The following is a 24,904-nucleotide window of genomic DNA, read 5'->3' as shown; positions in this document are numbered from 1 at the left end:
TCACAGAGCTATATAGCTTCTGATTCTATCAATACAAAGGGTCAATTATTCATTTTGTTGGGCCAAGTCAGTCCGGGGGTAATAAACAGAAAGGAAAGGGGCTTTAGAAAATTTAAACGTAATAACATGATTTAAAACAAACAAGTGAAACTTGTTTTCTTATTCTTCATAATCCAAAAGACACATCTATAAACATATAAACATTTCACCCAAAAGTGAACAAGGCTAGTGAGCTCTAGAGTTCAATCATTACAAGTGTACTCTACATACTTATAAATGAGGATGCAGAACCTCTGCTCCTTTTTTATACATGAAAAAAAAGGACCTAGCGATCCTTTTACAAACATTTTCGTCTTAAATTGTACTAAACCACCCTCAGCTATTAATTTGAATATAAGCTCTCTCTAACAAGACAGAATAGAGATTATACTTAACACTGAAAACAAGATTATTATTCTTTTGTTCCTCTTTTTCAACCTACCCATTTCCATGTACCCCAAATCTTGTCCCTACTATCATGCAGGTATTGTTGTAGGCACCAGCAATATAGCCGTTTACGAACCCCATAATTCTAAGTAACAATTACATAAACCCTGGCTTAGTATTGAAAGAAATAAGAGACCTCGAGGATAGTCCAAATCTCTTATCTTAGAGGAGAAAACCAAGGCCCAGAGAGGTTAACTAACTTGTTGGTTATGGTGGCTCTATGGCAACAAAGGCAGCAGTAGAAACCAGATTTCTCATCTCTTGTCTAGTAACAAAATTTACTTATTCATTAAGCAAGTATTTCTGGCCATTACATGCCAGACACTATGCTAGGCACCGTGTATACAAAAATAAGGATAAGGTACTGACCCCGTACTCCAAAAGCACAGGGGAACTGTAAGACAACAGGATGAGTACAGTAATAGAAGTAGTAACAGAGAAAAAGCAAACTATATCTCTCATTGCATAGGACTCCCAATATTTTAAAAGAAAACGAACTGTTAACTAGTTTGTTTTATTCTCCCTATAGCCCTATGAGTACAGAACACAGATCTTATTAGTTCTGTTCTATAGATAGAGAAACTGAAAAGCGGATAAGGGAGTCTATTAAGGTCATCTCCAGTGGCAGCAAAATGCTTAGAAATGAAGTCTGTTTACTCCAAGACAGACTTTTTTCCCCACTAGATGTTCTCTTTGTATGTCGAATTTCCTTCTGATCAAGAGCACACATCTGCAAGACTGTAAGCAGAACAATCTGTGGCTGTGAAAGTAGACTTCACTGGCCTGTGAGATCTCATCAGCTGAGTTTAGTTATTCAATGGCTGCGTAACCAACCAACAAGACATCATTATTACTAGAATTCTTGCGGTGCCCATCATATATACATAGAATAGAAGCAAAAGGTTCTGCCCTCAGGGAGTTAATATTGTAGCGAACAGGTATATAAACATTTCACCCAAAAGGGACATCATTAAACAAACAACAACTAAAGAATCATTACAAATAATGGCAAGTTTAAGACACTAAGGGTTTTGCAGAGCAAATCTAGCAGGTGCTGCCAGGAAATACACTCTTTAAGGGTTAAACACAGAACAGAAGCCTTGTATACGTAATGATATATACCAACCTTCAGGTGACTGAAATAAAACCTCTTACCAAAAATGCTTATCACATTAAAAAAAATTAACTTTATAATACCTTCATTTCACTTTTCAGCTTTACTCAAAACAATTATATGAATATTCTATTTCCCTCTTTCTAGGAAAGTTACATATTTTGTAACCTTTTCTATTCAAGAGGAATGACCTTACAATGGAGGTTTCCATCAGCAAGCTGCAGCAAAAGGATTACAACAGTGTGGTTTCACTGTGCTATTCTTCTACCCTCCTTCAGATGCAACCTACATAAAATGAATTTGATCATTCTTCTCCTGTACATAGTAAAATTTGTATGCACATCCAAGAATCACTCACTTCATAAAAAGTAAAAGGGAAAAAAGCATTTCTTCATTTTCGAGTTCGGTTTTAAACATTAATTTGACTTGTTTGATAATGTCATTCATATTTTATTTATACACTATTTATCATGGCCTTATAATATAACCAAACTGTTTTAAACCTTCGCACTTTATTGAATTATTAACAAAATAAGCAAAGCTTAAAAGAAACAAATATTAGTGATTTCAAACTAGTGATAGGAAGAATTTTATTTAGGAACCAGCTAAATAGTAAAAATTATAATCATCCTTTCAAAAGAATAATGTTATCATTATTAAAAATACAACTCAGCCTTAAAAAAAAAACACTCTAGTATTTCCTTAGTATACTCAGGGAATTCACACTTATGGCCAATTACTTTCCATTCAAATATTTATTGAATTTTATAGGGTGATAAATAGCAATTTACATGACAATTCAGAACTACCAGTAGGTTTCATTAGAATTACCAACAGTGCATCATGAAATTTCATGATATTTTCTAATTCCTAAGACTTAGTTCCATCACAAGAAAATATATTTTAATAAACAAGAGCTTACAACCTGACTTAAAAGTGTGATCATCAACTTTTTTAGGCAGGAGAGGAACAGGGCCTGATTTATCTCTAGAGTATCAAGAGAAAGACCACTGGGCCAAATCAGATCCTAAATGAAGTTAAGGAAGGGATTAAACATGCAGCGACAGTGACATCTAGTGTTAACAACTGCAGGCCACTAGACTACCGCTAAACCCTGCTAAGTGTCCGAGAAATAACTATTCAAAGCTTCTCTTTAAAAACCAACAAACAGAACTTGTGCATTGTATCTAAAAATTATTCATAATCAAAGTATTTCAGTAAGTTTTTTTTCAAGACATTAAAAAAAACCTTAAGAGGAAAACAGAGAGTAAACATAACACCGGAGACCTAAAAATAAAAAGCATTCTGTGTGGGGCCAACATCTGTAACTGCTCCCCTTGGTTAGAGGTTAATGTAGAAGCAATCTGGGACATGTCCGGATGAGTGTACCACAAACATTTAAACTTCCAGTTACTATAAAAGCAAAGATATTGCACAAGGTAGTACTTGATGACACATTAAGAAAAAGCTATATAAGACATTTCAGGAATACCTGAAGAAGAAATAAATCAAAAAAACCAAACCAAAAAACCAACTTTAGCTGTTGCACTGAGAAACAAGCTCTACATTTCAGCTCTTGCTACCTTGATATATTTTTGTTGCTTTGAAAAGTCCACTTATTAAACAGTAGATGTTTTTGCCCAAGGGCTTGAAATTGGCAGCATAGGTTGATTTACTATAGTATTTTTATAGTTTTATACTCTAGGTGAATCTATAAAAGTAAGCAAAATTCCAAAATTTATTTTTGGCCAGGACAATATTTTGTAAAAAGTCAAGTTAGCATTAGATGGAGCTTACCTATTTTTTTTGGAAAGTTCATCCTTTCCCCTTTTAACTCCAAATATTCTTGTGATCAAGGTACTGAAAAGAAGTGTGGATGAATTTCTCACCTAATGTAAAATTAAATACACAATAAAGGTTAAGAAATATTCATGGCATGAAACCAACATTTACAATGTTCAAACTACATTGAAAATCATTACCTGATTTTCTAGTGTGGGGCTAAAGAAGATATGGTTTGTGTCCATAAAATAAGACAATTTTCAATAACTTTAGAGTAATTACTTCAATGACTTCCTCTTAAATTGAGCTCTATAACGCAACCACACGCACACCAGCACCAACACTGTTTTCATTATCTCTTTGTACCACCAAGTGACACTTAAAAAACCAATAAATTCATTTTTTGTGTATCATTTCTGATGATGAATATCCCAAGAAAGAGCTTAGCTCTTTCCATTTACTTTCTATAATCATTTACCTATGAGACAATACTTACCACACCTAACTCAAAGGTTCCACATTATTAATATGGCGAATAAAATATTTAATATCATATCCAAAGCGTTATTCACTGCACAACTCCAGTAACCTAAGGAAGTAATTTTAACCCTAAGATTATCTGAGACAACTGGTTCATAGCAGTAAGAAGAAGAAACTATAAACATGAATCATTTCTTCAAATAGTAATAGTAGAGCAGATCTATCTCCAAACCAGCGTGCCAAGATGCTTTCCTATATCATAAAAATGTCTTGAAAGCCATGGCATATGGGCTTGCTCTACTACCTTGTCAAGTCAGAGTAGAGATGAATAAACAGGTACTGACTTCCCTATAGTGTGGAAGGCCCTATACCAACACCATGGAGAATATCCAGAAACAGGAGACACACAATGCTAACACAGAGCTTATATTCTAATTAGGTGGGAGTCATATGATACGTTAAATAGCAACATAAGAAGAAAGGTATTAACAGTAACAATGCCGGATTTAGAAAACAGCTTCCTGAAACTACTGCAGTAAGGATAATAAACTCAATGCTCAGGAAGACCGTGAGTGACAGAGGCAGCAGAGGACTGGGTCCAGTGCAGTCACCATTCAGCTGCAGCTGAAGTTGCTGCCCTGAGGGGAACGTAAGCCCAGTGTTGCCATATCTTCTGCTTTTTCAAGAGCAGCCAGAAACCCCAGTTTTCATATGAAATCTATTTTGAGATGTTGGCAACAAATTAAAGAGGAAAAAAAAACTATTGTGGAAGCCAAATAAAACACAGTGGTGGGCCAGATTTGACCTATCAGCCACCAGTTTGCAACCTCTCCTCTAGAAGCACATGACTGACTCAGGTTATATGTGGTAACTCTTGAAATGGACCACAGACACACTGGCACAGTTCATACCATAAGTGCAATGAAATCCTAAAATTGGACAAGCTCATTTATGTCCATTCAACAGTTAACAAACATTAATGAAGTCCTACTGTGTGCCCTGACTAATATCCCCAAACAAATCACTCTGTCCTGTTACTTTATCAACATCACCTCCGTCCTAGCTCAGGTCACCTAGTCTATTGACTTGGTTCCCAGAGACTCCTTAGGTTTAAGATGACTTGGTAAAGTTATCCAGGACCCTATCGGCTCTTAAGAATCACACAAAAACATAAAAAGAAAAATCAAAACACAAACTCCATCTTGCCCTAAACCAACTTTCAGACAAAGACTGACAGAAGCAGTACAGTTAAAAAGGAGTGCCTGGAGAGAAAACCATAATTCAGAAAGACACATGCACCCCAGTGTTCACTGCAGCACTATTTACAATAGACAGGTCATGGAAGCAACCTAAATGTTCATCAACAGATGAATGGATAAAGATGTGGCACATATATACAATGGACTATTACTCAGCCATAAAAAGGAACAAAATTGGGACATTTGTAGAGACGTGCGTGGACCTAGAGACTGTCATACAGAATGAAGTAAGTCAGAAAGAGAAAAACAAATATTGTATATTAACATATATGCAGAATCTATAAAAATGGCACAGATCAACCAGTTTGCAAGGCAGAAATAGAGACAAATGTAGAGAACAAGCACATGGACACCAAAGGGGGAAAGCAGGGGGGGTTGGGGTGGGGTGAATTGGGAGATTGGGATTGCCATATATATATATTACTAATAAGAAAAATAAATCAAATTGTACACTTTAAATATATGCAGTTTATTGTACGTCAATTACATCTCCATAAAAGTTCTTAAAACAAAACAAAACAGGAGTGCCTGGAGACAAAAGCGGATGCCTGCTGAGGCATACCTTATCAAAATTGTAGAAGACTGTTTTACAGACTGAATGGGCACCACCACCGCCAACCAAGAAAGAAACTCCCTCGTGCCATCCGACAGGCTGAGGGCAGGAGACGTATAATCTCTCGCAGCGATGTTAAGGTGGACCAGATGGATTACCAGCCTGATCATTCATCATCGAGTTCCCTCATTAGTAGTCAATGATTACCATTACTTATTCCAGTAGGTATAGCAAATTACTGATATTCTACCATTAATTAGTTGCAATATTCATAAAAACTACCATTAAAAAAAAAAAGCTTTCCCTCATGAGCTATTTGGTCATTCTGTTACCAGTCAATACAGAATTATTTTCATAAATCTACCAGTTTGCAGAACAATGAGTTCATGCCATAGCAACCTCCAAAGGTGATCAAATGATAAACTTTTAAGATATTTTAAAAAATTAATTTCCTTTTATTGAGATATAATTCATGTACCATAAAATTTATGGGTACTATTCAGTGGTTTTTACTATATTCACAAATTAGGAAAATGTCACAACTACCTAATTCCAGAATATTTTCATGACGCCAATGAAACCCTATACACATTAACAGTCATTTCCTATCCTCCTGCACTTGGCAAGTACTAATCTACTTTCTGTCTTTACGGATTTGCCTATTCTGAACAGTTCATATTTATGAGATCACATGACATGCAGCCTTTTACATCTGACTTCTTTCATTTGGCTTTCATTCTCAAGGTTCACCCATGTTGTAGCATGTATCAGTTTGCGATTCCCTTTTTTTAAAATTAATTAATTTATTTATTTATGTATTGGTTGTGTTGGGTCTTTGTTGCTGTACATGGGCTTTCTCTAATTGCAGCGAGTGGGGGCTACTTTTCGTTGTGGTGCGTGGGCTCCTCACTGCCGTGGCTTGTCTTGTTGCGGAGCACAGGCTCTAGGCACATGGGCTTCAGTAGTTGTGGCACACAGGCTCAACAGTTGTGGCTCACAGGCTCTAGAGTGCAGGCTCAATAGTTGTGGCGCATAGGCTTAGTTGCTGTGCAGCATGTGGAATCTTCCCCGACCAGGGATCAAACCTGTGTCCCCTGCACTGGCAGGTGGATTCTTAACCACTGTGCCACCTAGGAAGTCCTGCCATTCCTTTTTAAGGCTGAATAATATTCCACTGTATGGATATACCACATTAAAAACAATCTACTCATTATTTGATGAGCATTGCATTGTTTCTACTTTTTGGCTATTATGGATAATGGTGCTATGAATACTCACGTACAAGCTTTTGTGTGAACATGTTTTCACTTTTCTTGGGTATATACCAGGAAGTGAAACTGCTGGGTGACATGGTAACTCTATGTTAACCTTTTGAGAAACTGCCAAAGTGGCAGTATCATCTACATCCTTACCAGCAGTGTATGAGGGTTCTATTTTCACCAATTCTCTAAATCCTCCCTAATAATTATTGTCCACCTTTTACATTATAGTCATCCTACTGGATATGAAATGGTTATCTTATTGTGGTTTTGATCTGTATTTTCCTGATGATGAATAATGTTAAGCACCTTTTCAGGTACTTATTGGCCACCTGTGTATCTTTTTTTTGGAGAAATATATTCAAATTCATTGTCCATTTTTTAATTGGGCTCTTTTTATCATCCAGTTGTAAGAGTTTTTTTATATATTCTGGATACTAATCAAATATATGGTTATCAGATATATGATCTGCAAATATTTTCTCCCATTCTGTCAGATGTCTTTTCATTTTCTTAATGGTATCCTTTGAAGCACAGACATTTTAAATTTTGATCAAGTCTAATCTACCATTTTTCTTTTGTTGCTTGTGCTTTAGGTGTCATATCTAAGAAACCATTACCTAATCCAAGGTCACAAAGATTTACACTTATGTTTTCTTGTAAAAGTTTTATCATTTTGGCTATTACATTTAGAACTTTGATCCATTTTGAGTTAACTTCTAAATATGGTATAAGATATGAAGCAAATTCATTCTTTTGCATGTGGATATTCAGTTGTCCCAGTACCATTTGTTGAACAGACTATTCTTCCCCCCATTGAATTGTCTTTGCACATTTCTTACTAAAAGTTAGGTGTTATTTCTGGACTCTTAATTCTGTTCCATTGATTTATATAAGTCTATCCTTAAGGCATTACCACACTGCCTTGATTACTGTTGCTTTGTTATAAGTCTTGAAATTTGGATATGTGAGTCTTCCAGTTCTGCTCTCTTTCATGATTATTCTGGCTCGTGTCTTGCATTCTCTCTCAATTTTAGAATAAACTTGTCAATTTCTACAAAAAAGTCAAACGGAATTTTAACAGAGATTGTAGTGAATCTGTAGATTGGGGGGTATTGCCATCTTAACAATGTTAAGTCTTCCAGCCCATGAATATGGAATATCTCCCCACTTATTTAGGCCTTCTTTAATTTCTTTCAACAATGGTTTGTAAGTTTCATTTCACAAATCCTGCACTTCTTTTGTTATATTTATTCCTAAATATTTTATTCTTTTTTTTTTTTTTTTCTTTTTTTTTGGCACATGGGCTTAGTTGCTCCGTGGCATGTGGGATCTTCCTGGAGCAGGGATCGAACCCATGTCCTCTGCATTGGCAGGCGGAGTCTTAACCACTGCGCCACCTAGGATGCCCTATTTTATTCTTTTTGATGCTATTATAGATGGAAATGTTTTCTTAATTTCATTTTTTGATTATTCATTGGTAATGTATAGAAATACAACTGATTTTTTTTTAGATTAATTTGTGCTTTTATTTGCCAGTATAACTACAGTGGCATGCAAACTTTTTTGATCTAAAAAGTACTTTTTACATCACAATACAACAAACACACCCACACACACACACATATAAAAGTGAAACAAAAGTTTTGCCAAAAACATCTACCCTGAGTGTTCTTAAGACTTTTTTTTTAACCAAAGCTGAACCGCACTGACACATCATAATCACCAAAGTCCCCAGTTTATCTTAGGGTTCACTTTAATGAAGTAAATAGTGTTGCATGTTCTGTGGCTTTGGACAAAAGTATAAAGACAGAAAATCGTTATAATGTCATTACAAAGTATTTTCACGGCTCATAAAAACTTCTGTATTCGGTGTAATCATCTCCCCTCTCCCCCCAAACTCCTGGCAACCACTGTTCTTATTGTCTCCATAGTTTTGCCTATTCCAGAATAGCATATAGTTGTAATCTATTTTTCTTTTTCCCTTGAAGAGAGAGATTCAAAGCCTGCATGTCTATAAGACCATTCATGGCCCACCCACATGTGGACCGTACTGGCTCTATGTGGCAAACTCTCCCACTAAATACTGTAGCTTTCCTTCCAATACTAAGCCCCGTCCCACTGGTCCTGCCCAGCAGCCGTGTGGAGGTACAGGAGGACGTGTGTCGGGTATTTGTTCATAGGAAGGCCACAAGCTTTGTGCCCCTTGTTACAATGAACCCAGATTCCTGTCGGGTGTGTTGTAAACAGACGAGCCATTTCTTCAGGCCCCCTGCTCTGAGCACACCCCACAACCAATTTTTGTACATTGATCCTGTGTCCTGCAACCTTGCTAAACTTGTTTATTAGCCCTAATTTGTGTGTGTGTGTGTGTGTGTGTGTGTGAACTCCTTAGGATTTTCTACACGTAAGTGCAACTGAAAAACAGAAATAGTTTTGCACCTTTCTTTCCAATCTGGCTGATATATATTTCTTATTCTTGCCCAACTGCCCTACTTAAAACCTCCAGCACAATGTTAAATAGATGCGACAAGAGTGGATATCCTTGTCCTGTTCCTGATCTTCGGGGAACAGCTTTCAGTCTTTTACCATTAAGTACATTGTTAGTTATGGGTTTTTTCATTAATACCCTTCACCAGATTGAGAAAGTTCCCTTCCATCTCTAGTTTATTGAGTTTTTTTAACATGAAGTGGTGTTGGATTGTGTCAACTGCTTTTCTGCCTCTGCTTAAATGATCATGTGGTTTTTGGTTCTTTAGTCTATTCATATGAGTTATTATATTAATTGATTTCCATATGTTGAAATATATATACTCCATGTTTTAAAAGTGTAGAAGTTATACAGCATAACATTTTAAAAAGTTATTGTAAATGTAGACCAAAATAACTAGCATGAACACCACTTGTTACTTAAGATAGAAGAGTGTCCTTGTTTCTGTGTAGATAGTATTAATAGTTCAAGGATATGTTTCCGGTACCCCTCTTTATTTTCTAATATTTCACCCATATTTTCTGTCCCTGTTCACTATAAATCTAACGAGGAGGGGAACTAAGTAGAAGTACAATTGAGAACAAGGTTGTGACTAACTGACAAACTGCATTATCAACTCAAAACATGGATAGTAAATACTAATGTGATTCATTGATGTTAAAACTTAACGTGGGTGATGAGAAAGTTCATATACAGTGCTAGTATGTTTTGAAAAACTCATAGTAGTAAAGGCAATGAAAATAGTCCTGTTTATTAGGAAGGAAGGACCAAGGAGAATGCAAGTAAAAAGGAAAGAATGACAGAAAAGAGTAAGTAGTAGTAAAGTTAGAAACGGAGAGAATAGAATGGCTGCCAAATATCTCCAGCTATAACAATCCTTATCACAAGGAAAACACCAGAAAACCTGTTCCGTTATTGCCTTCCCCTTCAAGCCCCCAACATACGTTGACAGATTTAGTATTTAGCTACAAACTGACAGCTGCTGCCAAAGCTTTTTCCTTCTATTCACTGATTACATATGTTTTTTCTTTCCTTTCTAGTACAAAAAAGTTTCCATACAGATTTCTGTAAGATATAGAAGAGTCAGGTAAATGACAATCAGGTTTCACAGAGCAGTGTGTGTGTGTGTGTGTGTGTGTGTGTACATGTCTACACACGTATACTACATATTTTCCTTATACATTTATGTCTTTTCTTATATAACATAAATTCTGCCTTAACAAATATTTTAAAAATATGAATGGAGAACCTACCATGTGCAATTCACTACATGGTATGATCATTTACACACCATAAACCTTCGCTCTTCATGGATAGTCACATCCTTGAAGATAGAATATGCATATAATATTATGAAATATTTTGTCTAGTGTACATAGTGCCAGTTTATAGTAAAAAGAAATACTTTCTGAAAAAATTAAATGAGATTTCAACTCTAATTTGCCTTCTATCACTTCTTAGACACAGACCTTGAAAAAGACACTTAAAACTTCAGGTCACAAGTCCCTCATCTGCAAGTACATCCAGGAAAACTGTACTAGAATTTCTGGTCCTATGATTAAGGGGAGGGCCAGCCCTGTCTGGAATTCAGGGTGACTTTCTTCCAAAGTAGCCAGACACTCATCCCATGAGATGAGAAAAGAAGAGATGGAGCTTCTCGTAGCCCATACACGACCTATGGGTAAACTAGGGAAAAACTACTCTTCCTGGCAATGACTAAAGCTCCACGCCAAGGCATGCAGTGTAATAAGCAGAGCATGACTAGGTTTCAGCACCACACAGCCCTCAGCCTGGCACCCTTGTGGCAACCTCACAACCACCAGAGGGCCTGTAGACGGTGCCAACAGAGGCACAGAGTACACATGGCAGCACTACTGGGAAGATCTGCAAGGCTCTTTTTCCTCCTCAAACCCACTGCATACTGTAAACCAGAGGTGGTCTGAGGGAAGCAAAGTAAGATGTAACAGATAGAAACCCAATGTGGATCTTAGAAGGACCCTAGGGTGGCATACTCAATGGCGCTTCTGGGCAAGTTGGAAAGATGATGCCCTGAGCAATGAGGATGCAGGGAAAGAAGATCAGGTAGCTGAATATAAAAAAGGAAATACCCAGAAATGTCTCAGTTTCCAAAACTTGCCAAGAAAATTCTGTTTCTATACATATATGTATCTATAAATTACTGTTTGTTACTTAATTTTTAACTAAACTAGCTTCATCTCTAAAATATATGTTGAAGATGATCACCTGTCACCATCTTTACTAATATTTCTCTATTCTGAGACACCATCACCATTTGGCAGAACCATTACAACAGCTTCATGATTGGGCTTCCGCCTTTTCTCTCACCACCTCACAACTGGGCCTCCACTTTTCACTACCTCAGTCAAATCCCATCATCCCCCTACCGTGAAACTCTCTCATGCAGGGTTTTTCAGCAGCAGTGGAAGCCCAGTGTCAAACCCCAGACACCAATGGTGACTGTGGCTCATCCAGCCATTTCCATACTCAGATGAGATGCTACATCACAGGACATGGGCTCTGGCTTCTTTAGCAGTTGCCCAAAGGTTGTGCCAACACTTGTCTAAGTTGTGTTAATGCCCGAAGGGGTGAACTTTGACCAATAAGAGACAGGAGGTGCGACTGTTCCCAGAGTTAGTGGTTTCACATGGCCTGGCTAGAAGATACACCACATGACCAGAACAACCAGCTCAGTTTTCTTGCAAGTTAACCTGCAAAGCCTGCTTGGTAATGTCTTTTCTCGTTCTTTGCCTCACTTCCCCTTTTCCTTCACTTCTGCTGCTTTAGGTTTGTACCACTCAATAAAACCTTATCACCTAGGCTATATCTCCACCTCTGTTTTCTAAGGAACAGGGTCAAAATCCTACAAGGTAAGTAAGATGTACCTTCACTGCATTCCTATAATACCCACAACTTTCCCCGATAACAGCACAGATTCTGGAATTAGACAAATAATAGTTGTGCATCCTTGGACAAAGTTATTTCTCCTCTTTCCTCTCCTTATCTGTAAAACGGGGATTCTGATAATAGAATCTACCTAGCAGGACCGTTCCAAGCATTAACTGAGCTAATCAGCGTAAATGATGCCAAGCATGTGGAAAATAGTCAATAAAACAGTCATTTTTATGATTATGTCTTACTTTACCCTTGTATTTCTAGTGTTTAATATCGTCTGCAACAAGTAGGTATGCCTAATGTCATATATTTACAACAATACACTTCCCCTGGATTTAAAAAATGCCTAATAGTGAAGAGGAAAGTTAGAAACTTACACTCAGCTAAAAATAACTCCATGCTTGTTTTGCTTTTGTGAAATATGCTTGCTGCAGGGAGAAAAACAGAAAAACAGGATGACCTAACAATCCAATGTAACTTTAAGATGTTTTGCTAAGAAACAGAATGTTCTGCACCTGCTCTTGTAAGTTTCTGTTCGGAAACTTCCATGCTCTGTCAACATGTGCACTATAAAAGTAAAGCTCACCCTGAGTTCAGGGCCCAAAACTTTGGAGCGTTAGCTCATCTGGGGCCGCTGGCTTAATAAACCTGAGCTCTCCAACCCTCCGAGTGTGGTGCTTGGTTTCTCAACGGACCGATTTCTGCAACAATAGGTGACAAAGATTGAGAGATTTGTGTGGTCTCATTACAAAGACTGAGGAACCTGTACAAACAATTAAATATATACATGAATGCTTCCTAGAAAATGTTTCTTTATTGCAAAATTAAAATTAAGCTTATTTTACTTTTTTTCCCCCTAACTTACCAGGAAAAACAAGCCAAAAGTACAGATGGAGTCACCTTTAGGTACAAGACATATTCATGAGATGTGTACAAATCAGATTTCTGTAAATCAAACCATATTTCACACATGGTCAGGAAAAAGCACTCTTTAAATGACTTCACACAGAATGCTATGGCTAACTGTTTTGTAAAAGGAAGACTCCTTCACGTTCACTGAGTAGGCAGACATGGTTCTGGCGTATCTTAGGTTAGGTTTTTATAAGGGAGGAAACATAACAATCAGTGTATTAAAGTCAGAGTACAGATCATTATGGCTGTGATGTTTATTTTCTCTGGTAAAGCAAACAAACTGAATAGAAACAAAAAAGATTCCTTTATAACCAGTGATAAAAGGGAAGATTCCCCCCAAATAAAACTACCCATAAGCACTTATATATGTTTGTGCAGGCTGTTATAGATTATGTGTGCATATGAGTACTACACACCCATAAAAGCCGCATAGCAAAAAGAGAAAAAAAACACATCAGAATGCTAAAAATTATTATCTCTGTATGGCAGTTAAACAGGTGACTTTTCCTTTTCCTTTTCTGCTTTGATTTTCAAACTTTCTGCAGTGCACATGTGTTACTGTTTAAAAGGTCTCCAAAAAAGACTTTTAAAAAAAAATGATCCATTCATTTCTGATACTTTCAGTTTTCCTGAAGTTGGAAAAGTTGCCAGGGTTCACTCTCTGAAAGCCCTTTCACAGAGAACATGTCTCTGTTCATCTGGAATGAATGGCTTAAAGAAAATAATACTGATATTTCTGGCAATCAGCTTTACAATCTCTACTCTTCCTGACGGTCAAGTCACATTGCTACCTACCTCTCCTGACGGTATACAAGTATTGCTCCGTTTTCCTGTAAGTGCAAAACATAAACATCGTGTCCTCAGGAGTAGTTAGGCAATGCTCCTAGACAGAATTTCAGACATTTATCCTTCTTACAGGAAGATGTACAATTTTCCAGGCAACAGCTGCAACCTTAAGGATTCCTCTTTACATTAGTATTCTGTGCCCTGGGCTATATTGCAGTATACTGACTCTTAATTAGAGGCTCATCAGAGAGTTATGAAATGCTCTGTGCAGCTCAATAATTGGAAAGCCTGCCTTTCTAGTACATTCTCCATTCTGCAGGTAATGTATTAAGGTCTAGCTTCTTTTCTCTTCTCCCTTTGCCAGTCTTTTTTTTTTCACCACAGTCAAGTGCCTACAAACCATAGGTTAGTTTCCTTTATTCTAGAAGGCACAATGATGTAGGAAAACAATAAAATCACGGTGTTTCTCCCAGGAATTGTAAAAAAACATGTGAATGTTTACTTTCTTAAATCCAACAACTGTACTGGGTATTGCCCACAATCTTAAGAGTTCTGAATCAAAAAGTTTCTGGACAATAATACTGCAAAAAACAAAACAAAACAAAACAAAACAAAAAGGGACTCAGTATTTAACCTCCCCCATTTTAATGTTTTGTGAGTATCTGTTTTTTTCACCTTTTGACAGAGTATATTTCCAGCATTCGCTCAATACACTGATACCCAGAGCCTACAATATCCAAAAGAAAGACACATTCAGATACTTAGGGTCTTTCTGCTTTCAGCTCAACATCAAGTGAAATCAAAACATCCAATGAGATACCACTTTACACCTGTTAGGATGGCTGTTACCAAAAAAACAGAAAATAACAAGTGCTGGCGACCATGTGAAAGAAAATGAACTCTTGTGAATTGCTGATGGGAGTACAAAATGGTGCAACCACTGTGGTTTGACAGTTCCTCAAAAAACTAAATACAGAATCACTATATGATATACACAGATGAATTGAAAGCAGGGACTCAAACAGATACTTGTACACCAATGTTCACTGCAGCACTATTCACAATAGCCAAAAAAAACAGCTTAAGTGTCCATCAACCGATGAGTGAATAAATATCCATACAATGGAATTTCATTCAGCCTTAAAAATTAACCCTGAAAACACTATGCTAAATGAAATAATCCTGACAAAAAAGGACAAATATTACATGATTCCACTTATATGAGGTATCTAGAATAAACAAATTCAAAGAGACAAAAAGTAGCACAGAGGTTACCAGACGCCGGGGGGAAGGGGAAGGTGGGGAAGTTGTTATTTAATGGGTACAGAGCTTCTGTCTGGGATGATGAAAAAGTTCTGAAAATGGACAGTGATGATGACTGCACAACACTGTGAATGTATTCAATGCCACTGAATTGTATACTTAAAAACGGTTAAAATGATCAGTTTTTTTAAAAAGATAACTGACAGTTTAAACAAAAATAATAACAACGCAGTACAGGTTTACAATATACATAAAAGTAAAACATATAATAAAAGCAAAAAGATTGGGAGGACAGAAATGGGAGTACATATTGCTAGGTTCTTACACTTTAAGGGAAATGGTAAAATATTACTTAAGGGCAGACTGTGATGTTAAAGATACATACTATAACTCCAGAGCAAACACTAAAATCATAATACAAAGAGTTATGGCCAATAAGCCAACAAAGGAGACAGAATGTAACCATAAAATACCAAGGGTCAAAATGTAGCTTGATCCAAGGATTTATCCCTGGATGCAGTAGATATCTTTTATCATCCAGCGAAAGGTTAGTTTATTAAAACCTACTCAGAAGTATAATTAAGTCAATGAAAATAAATGGCAAATGTACTTACTGCCCAGACTGGTGATGTAAAGCCCAGAATTGCAGCTTTAGCTCCATCAGCAACGTAAGGGGTAATAATTTCTCCCAGACGTGTATCTCTGAACAAGGCTCTAAGGATATTTAAAGCATGAACCTAAAATAAAAAGTTCGAAATCAGCTACAAGTTGAAGACTGTGGTAATTCCAAATCTGTACATATCCAGTAACATAGTTTCCAAACAAAAAAGTTACCAAATTATAAGAAGAAATGGTAATTCACAAATAAAACAGATTTTTAATAAAACATGCCTAATTATTGATAAATCAATTTTTTTAAGTTAGCAAGATTTGAACAATGCAATACAAAAGCTTGACCCAATGGACCTATGTAGAATCCTGCACCTAGCAAATAGAGACAATACATTTTTTTCCAAACACACATGAACTTTTTTAAAAAAATAAATTTATTCATTTTTGGCTGCATTGGGTCTTCGTTGCTGCACGTGGGCTTTTTTTAGTTGTGGCGAGCAGGGGGCTACTCTTGGTTGTGGTGCACGGGCTTCTCATTGCAGTGGCTTCTCTTGTTGCAAAGCATGGGCTCTAGGCACATGGGCTTTAGTAGTTGTGGCACACAGGCTCAGTAGTTGTGGTGCCCGGGTTTAGTTGCTCTGCTGCATGTGGGATCTTCCCAGACCCGTGACTGAACCAGTGTCCCCTGCATTGGCAGGCAGATTTTTAACCACTGCACCACCAGGGAAGTCCCAGAAACATTTGTTTTTTAAAATGACCTCAAACCTAGCCACAAATAAAGCCTCAACAAATACCAAAAAATTAATTTCTTACATATTATGCTCTGATCATAGGGGAACTAAGTTAACTAGTTTCTTTGCATACTTTTAAAACTGACACATTTTAAAACACTGATCAAAGAAAAAAATTTTAATATTTAGAGCTGAACAATAACAAAAATGCTACACACCTGACATTTGTGTAATGCACTGAAGTGTAACATAAAAGAAATGTACACCTTAAATGTGTCTATTAAAAAAAAGGCAAAAAAAAAGGCAAACTATTATATATAGAATGGATAAAAACAAGGTCCTACTGTATAGCACAGGGAACTATATTCAATATTCTGTGATAATAATGGAAAAGAAAATAAAAAAATGCATATGTATAACTGAATCACTTTGCTATACAGCAGAAATTAACACAACATTGTAAATCAGCTATACTTTAATAATAAAAAAAAATCAAAAAAACTGTCCAATTAAGATGACAGAAAAGGAACAATAAACTCAAAATAGAGAAAGAATATTTAAAGGAGTAAAAAAATTTTTAAATATCAATGACATAACTATGAGCATTAACAAAACCAAAAGGTGGGGCTTCCCAGGTGGCGCAGTTGTTAAGAATCCGCCTGCCAATGCAGGGGACACGGGTTCAATCCCTGGGCAGGGAAGATCCCACATACTGTGGAACAAAGCCCATGAGCCACAACTACTGAGCCTGCGCTCTAGAGCCCGCAAGCCACAACTATTGAGCCCATGTGCCACAACTACTGAAGCCTGTGCACCTAGAACCTGTGCTCTGCAACAAGAGAAGCCACCATAATGAGAAGCCTGCGCACCACAGTGAAGAGTAGCCCCCGCTCTCTGCAACTAGAGAAAGCCTGGGCACAGCAACAAAGACCCAATGCAGCAAATAAAATAATAAAATATAATAAATTAAAAAAAATTAAAACAAAATCAAAAGGTGATTCTTTGAAACAGAAACGAACCACTGATGAGACTAACCAAGAAGAGACAGAAAAGAAGCAAGATCATGAATACCAAAGAAGACATGACTAAAGGTGTACCAGAGAATAAAACAAAAATATTATGACCCTAGTCAATTAGAAAAACTAAGGCAAAATGAACAATTTCTTAGAAAACAGAACTAATCAAAATAATTTCAAGGAGAAATGGAAAATATATATAGCTATATATATTACCATTATATAAAGAAAATCTATAGTTAAAAATCCCTCTCACAGACCAAAAAAAAAAGCAAGACATCAAACCCAACAAAATAAATGACACACACACACACACCACCCACATGATTTTATGGGTGAATTCTACCAAATATTCAAAGAATAGATAATCCCAAACTCATTTAAACTGTTAACAGAAGGATGCCCAAGTTTATTTTACCAGTCCAGTACAACCTGGCTATCAAAATAAGGTAGGGACAACTGCTCTGAGAACTGGTAGCATCTATTCAAGCTCAACATACACGTATTCAATACCCCCTCCTAAGAATCTACTCGGAAGAAATGTACATATGTGTTCACCATTTAGGCATGTAAAAGAATGTTCTTTTTTTTTTTTTGGGGGGGGGGTACACCAAGTTCAATCATCTGTTTTTATACACATATCCCCGTATTCCTTCCCTTCCTTGACTCCCCCCCCTCGAGTCCCTCCCACCCTCCCCACCCTCCCCGCCCCAGTCTAAAAGAATGTTCTTAAATGTACTGTTCTTAATAACCCCAAATTGAAAGCCACCCAAATGTTCATCGACAGAAGAATGGATAAATAAACTATACACTAACACACAGCAATGAAAATGAAGAAGTCACAGCATGGATGGATATAGTAAACATAATGTTCATCAAAAGAAATCATATCAAAAGAGTATATAATGTATGGTTACATTCATATGAAATTAAAAAAAAAAAACAAACGGTAAAACTAAGGTGTTAAAACTAAGCTAGTAGTCACACTTGTGGAAAAGGTGCTGATTAGAAGGGAACATCAGGACTTCCCTGGTGGCGCAGTGGATAAGACTCCACACTCCCAATGCAGGGGGTCCAGGTTTGATCCCTGCTCAGGGAACTAGATCCCACATGCCTGCTGCAACTAAGGAGCCTGTGAGCCGCCACCAAGAAGCCCACCACAACTAAGACCTGGTGCAATCAAATAAATAAAAAAATAAGTTAAAAAAAAAAAAGAAGGGAGTATGAGTGGGCTTTCAGGTGCTAAAATGTTCTGTTTCTTGCTGGTTTTAGAAGTGTGTTTGCTTTGTGAAACTTTGTGGAGACATATTATTTGTACACATCTTTGTATGTTTGTTATAATTCAATATGAAACTTTTACACAAAAATAAGGACAGGTATAGCATGAAAAAGGAAAACCACATGTTAATTTCATTTATGAATCCAGTGAAAATATGTGAAAAAAATTTTTTTTCAAATTTTAAGTGAATCTAGCAATATGTAAAAAAATTTACCATTTCAAAGTTGGGAGTTCATTTTCTGTAGGCAGAGACCGTATTTGGCTCCATTCTACCAATACAGGGGGCCCAGGTTCAATTCCTGGTCAGGCAACTAGATCCCTCATGCTGCTACTAAAGATCCTGCATGCCGCAACTAAAGACCCCATGTGCGGCAACAAAGATCCCATGCGCCGCAACTAAGATCCAGAGCAGCCAAATAAATAAATAATTTTTTTTAAATGCTTGAAACCATTTAATGCAATTTTATTTCCTTGATAAGAGACATTAAAACCTACAGCAAATATCAGAAACAACATAAGGATGCTCGCTATCTCTATTTCTATACAAAACTTTATTACAAGTGCCAGCCAGCAGAATAAGAAAAGATTTTAAAAGAATTAGAAAAGTAAAGCAAATTTAGAATTATTAACTAAGGATATGATTATCTGTAAAGAAAATTCAAAGAATTTACAGACAAGTCATTTGTTGCATTACAGCGATTTAGGTAGGTTGCTGAACTTTTCACAAAAGGTCTGTAAGACTTTTATGGAAAATTATTTTTAAATGTAATGAAAAACATTAAGGAAGATCTGAATAAATGGAGAAATAAAGCCACGCACATGGACTAGAAGTTTCAATATGAAAAAAGAAGTCATTTTTCCCAAATAAATCAATAAATGTAAATTCCAACCACAATTCAAAAAGGGCTTTCTGGCTGAACTTAACAAGCTGATTCTGAAACTTACATAAAAGAGCAATGGGACAAATATTGCCAAGGTAATTCTGAAGGGAAAAAAAAGGGAGATTCACCCTACCAGATATCAGAGCTTACTTTTAAAAATATAGTAATTAAATTAGTGATTTTGGCCCAGGGACAGACTAACAGATTAATAGAACAGAGCACAGAAACAGACACGCCTATTGACAGAAACAGTACATGAGAAAAGTAGTGTTAGTACAATAGTACAAGAAGAAAGGATGTATTGTATAAAGCAATATAGAGTATCTTTCTGATCCTGGGGTATGGAAGGCTTTCTTAAATAAGATCCAAATGCACAAACAATAAAAGAAAAGGCTGATATATTCCATTTTATTAAAATTTAAAACTTTCATGCAGTAATAGAATAATAAGCAAAGAGAAGAGCAGCGACAGACTGGGAGAAGATACGTGTAATTCAAATAACCAAAAAGGAAAAAAATATCAGGAAAATAATTTTGAAACAACAAAGAACCCAACTCTTGCAAAACAAAGACAAATAACCAAATTAAAGGTAGGCAAATCTTCAGGCAATTCACAAAAGTTATTAAAAAGACTAATAAATACATGGAAAGATGTTAAAGCTAGCCAGTTATCAGAGAAATGTAAAATAAAACTGGGAAACACAATTTCACACCAAGCAGAAAGGCAAAAATTTGTATATAATGAAACTGCTTGGAAATTAAAATGAACTTAGAGCTCACTAATTTTAAAAAATGTTGATTGAAAAAAACCCAAACTATAAAACAATGAGTAAATAACAATTCATGTTTTAAAAAAAAAGCTCTTAGAATGAAAAAAAAACATGAAATGATTTGTTTTAGTGATTATAGCCAAAGAGGATGAAAGGGAGCAGAGTAAGGTAATAATTTAAAGCACTCTTTAAAACCAAATTCCATTATTTTCAGATGTTCTTATTAAACAATAGTATTTTTTAAAAGTGACAGCCTAAGAAAATGGAACCAATATTTTTCACATTTTGGGGGAAAATATCTTAAAATGATCATTTTTGAAAGGTGATCAGTAACTTTTTATTTAAAAACTTTAAAGAAATGTCACATCATATGGTCACAGGCCACTATGTGACATGTGTTAATAAATTCTATCCTTTCCCACCAGTCCACATGTTGGCCCATGCGTTTCCCTTTAATAACTCCCTGACATAAAACCATATGTACTCACTGTACTTGACTGTAAACTTCAGCCCTCAGTCTGCTCTCTGACCTAGCATGGGACTCCCACAGGTGGGTAGGAACACCCTACTACGAAGCATTTGCTGTAGAAAGCTAGACAAGAAGCATCTGACAGGTATGTACTACCGTGGGGTGGAGTGGAGCTGTGAGGAATACTTAACCCAACTCTATAAACATACGTAAGTACCTACTTAACTCAAAGTTAGCAGTGACAAAAAAGGACTATTACCTAAAATTAATATATGAATATACCAAAAGCCAGACACTACATTTTAGGGAACGATCCAAGTGCTGAATTATAAAATATACATCAACTCAAAGAAGCACACATGAAATTTGAAAGTGATAGCACATTTGTTTCTAAATGTTTATATACAATTGTAATATAAAATATCTTGTCTAAACTGAATGTTTTCACCAGAGTTTAAAAATAGATCCTCTTGATCAATCTATATCAACTAAAGCAATGGTTTATTTTGTGGACCAGAAAAACCAAACCAAAATAAAACCCCTCGAAAAAGGTTTCAAATGTCTGTTCTATCTTCAAGAGTTCTGTATCTTTAGCAGATTTTTTTTCTTTTTAAGTACAGCAAGATTGAAAGCCACTGCCTTCCTAGCAGGGTTTGTGTATTTCCATTATTACCTTAGGGACTGTGCTCTGTGAGTCATCTGTAGGTCCAGCCAAAGAGATTAACTCTTTCATTGTTATTTTCAACAAATCCATTTTGCCTTTCTTAGGTTCAGACGCCAACAGTGCCTGTGGAAAAACCAGACAGAAATTACCAGGACTATTATTTTATATACACCTGTTTGCTATTTCCCAGAATTGATTCCCCAATACAAAATCCCCTTTATAAAAACATATGGTGTTAAGCAAGTTACTTAAGCCATGTGGCCTTGGGCAAGCAGCTTAACCTCTCCATCCCTCAGATTCTTCATCTGTAAAATTAGGTGGTGATATCACAGCATCTCTAAGGTCACCTCCTGTTTGCTTATTAATTATGTAATTCTAAGAGGCTGAAAATGGCTCTTGTTGACAACTCTTCTAGGACCATAATTGGGTTGCAGGTCTCAGATACAATAAGCAAGTCAGTTTTAATAACAAATCTATCCAACAAGAAACTTCTCTTTACTTAAAAAACAAAAAATCTTGGATTAAACTTCATGTAAGGATCTGGAAACTCCCTGGAGATTGATCAGTTATTTAATTCTTCACAAGAGTCTACCTGGAGGACTATCAAACTGTAGCATTAGGAACTCCATGGGACAAAAAGAAATACTACAAACTTCAGAGGGGCGCCTATATTTGAATGTTCAAGAGCTGCCTACTTATTTTGTGTCTAACATTTTGTCAATATTCAGTAAACATAAAAATAGGAATACCAAACCACTTGAGGCAATAAAAAGGAATGAAGTACTGACATGTTACAATATGGATAGCCTTGAAACATGATGCTAAGTGAAAGAGGACAGACACAAATACCATATATTATATGATTCCATTTATATAGAGACAGAAAATAGATTAGACCCATGAGCCTCCTAGATAGCTTGCTCCACAAGAGGGCAGACAGCAGCATAAAGCAGTATCAGCAGTATTTCGTCATGTGGAACTGAAAACCACAGGCACAGAAAGACAGAGAAAATGAAAAAGCAGAGGACTTTGTACCAGATGAAGGGACAGGATAAAGCCCCAGAAAAACAACTAAATGAAGAGGAGATAGGCACTCTTCCAGAAAAAGAATTCAGAATAATGATGGTGAAGATGATCCAGGACTTGGAAAAAAGACTGAATGCAAAGACCGAAAAGTTTACCAAAGACCTAGAAGAATTAAAGAGCAAACAAACAGAGATATGCAACACAATAATGGAAATGAAAAATACACTAGAAGGAACCAATAGCAGATTAACTGAGGCAGAAGGGCAAATAAGTGACCTGGAAGACAGAATGGTGATAATCACTGATGCAGAAAAGAATAAAGAAAAAAGAATGAAAAGAACTGAAGACAGCCTAAGAGACCTCTGGGACAATGTTAAACGCACCAGCATTCGCATTCTAGGGGCCCAGAAGGAGAAGAGAAAGAGAAAGGACCCAAGAAAATATTGGAAGAGATTATAGTTGAAAACTTCCCTAACACAAGAAAGGAAATAGCTACCCAAGTCCAGGAAGTGCAGAGAGTCCCAGGCAGGATAAACCCAAGGAGAAACACACCAAGACATATAGTAGTCAAACTGACAAAAATTAAAGACAGAGAAAAGTTATTAAAAGCAACAAGGGAAAAACGACAAATTACATACAAGGGAACTCCCATCAGGTTAACAGCTGATTTCTCAGCAGAAATTCTGCAAGCCAGAAAGGAGTGGCATGATATATTTCAAATGATGAAAGGGAAGAACCTACAACCAAGAATACTCTACCCAGCAAGGATCTCATTCAGATTCGACGGAGAAATCAAAAGCTTTACAGACAAGCAACAGCTAAGAGAATTCAGCACCACCAAACCAGCCCTACAACAAATGCTAAAGGAACTTCTCTAAGCAGGAAACATGAGAGAAGAAAAGGACCAACAAAAACAAAAACAAAAAGAAAACAATTAAGAAAATGGTAACAGGAACATACATATTGATAATTACCTTGAATGTAAATGGACTAAATGCACCAACCAAAAGACACAGACTGGCTCAATGGATACAAAAACAAGACCCATATATATGCTGTCTACAAGAGACCCACTTCAGACCTAGGGACACATACAGACAGAAAGTGAGGGGATGGAAAAAGATATTCCATGCAAATGAAAATCAAAAGAAAGCTGGAATAGCAATACTCATATCAGATAAAATAGACTTTAAAATATTTAAAATAAAAACTGTTACAAGAGACAAGAAAGGACATTACATAAAGATCAAGGGATCAATCCAAGAGAGGAGATAACAATTATAAATATATATGTACCCAATATAGGAGCACCTCAATACATAAGGCAAATGCTAATAACTAAGAAAGAGGAAATACAAGGCAGAAATAGACACAGATGTAGAGAATAAACATATGGACACCAAGTGGGGAAAGCGGGGAAGGTTAGGGGGGAGGGAATTGGGAGATTTGGATACCAAAGTGTACACTCTAAATATATGTTGTTTATTGTCTGTTAACTGTATCTCAATAAAAGTTCTTAAAAAAAAAAAAGAAAGAAAGAAAACAGATTAGTGGCTGTATAGGACTGGGAGTACCTGGGAGTAACTGGTAGTATACATATATAGCTACTGGCTATCTATGCCAGTAGCTGCCAAAAGTGACAGCTTCAAGCTGTTCAGCTTCTTCTCAAGCATTTATAATCCATGAAGAGGGAAGTAAAGATAAATAGGTGGAATAGTTAAGTTTAAAAAAGAAATTTCTCACAACATATTTATTAGGAAATATATATACTATTTTTTAATGACGATTCCAAAAAATTTTATATCTGTCTACACAAAAGGTAAGCTCATAAACTAAGTAGGAAGTTTTTCTCCATAGCCAACACCAAGCAGAGGTTTCCACCAGAACAATAATATCACTTTACTGGTAAGTTATGCTAGGAAAAATGGGGCCTCTCTGAGCAGATTTTTCTAATAATTCAGATTTTATTCAACTAAAACAAATAAGAAAGCTATATATGATGACTGATGTGTCTCCTGGGAACCACAGTTCTTCTCCCCCAAGAGCTGTGCATAGTTATGACATTCTTCCCAAGGTTGGGCTGAGAAAGTGCAGTCCTGACTGCTGTATCACTAGGACCAATACGTAGTGCTAGTTGGGAACCAGAGATGGAAGCACAC

The 24,904-nt window shown here is 36.4% G+C and overlaps 1 protein-coding gene and 1 non-coding gene across 5 annotated transcripts in view; both read right to left on the bottom strand.

The window, feature by feature from the left end:
* THADA (THADA armadillo repeat containing) overlaps nt 1-24,904 on the bottom strand; it is a 323,481-nt gene that overhangs the window by 216,430 nt on the left and 82,147 nt on the right. For all 4 annotated transcript variants that reach the window (XM_057740678.1, XM_057740680.1, XM_057740681.1 and 1 more), the window contains exons 24-26: nt 21,729-21,842; nt 15,913-16,035; nt 3,398-3,489 (exon numbers count right to left, since the gene is read on the bottom strand). In XM_057740678.1, coding sequence (XP_057596661.1) covers nt 3,398-3,489; nt 15,913-16,035; nt 21,729-21,842 — 329 coding nt within the window. The remainder of the gene's footprint in view (nt 1-3,397; nt 3,490-15,912; nt 16,036-21,728; nt 21,843-24,904) is intronic.
* Nucleotides 9,094-9,223, bottom strand: LOC130857941 (small nucleolar RNA SNORA11). Its single transcript, XR_009054935.1, has one exon. It is a non-coding gene; the product is annotated as a small nucleolar RNA SNORA11 (small nucleolar RNA).

Source organism: Hippopotamus amphibius, chromosome 7, assembly GCF_030028045.1.
Source record: "Hippopotamus amphibius kiboko isolate mHipAmp2 chromosome 7, mHipAmp2.hap2, whole genome shotgun sequence".
NCBI classification, from domain to species: domain Eukaryota; kingdom Metazoa; phylum Chordata; class Mammalia; order Artiodactyla; family Hippopotamidae; genus Hippopotamus; species Hippopotamus amphibius.
This window is presented reverse-complemented; position numbering and strand designations above follow the sequence as displayed.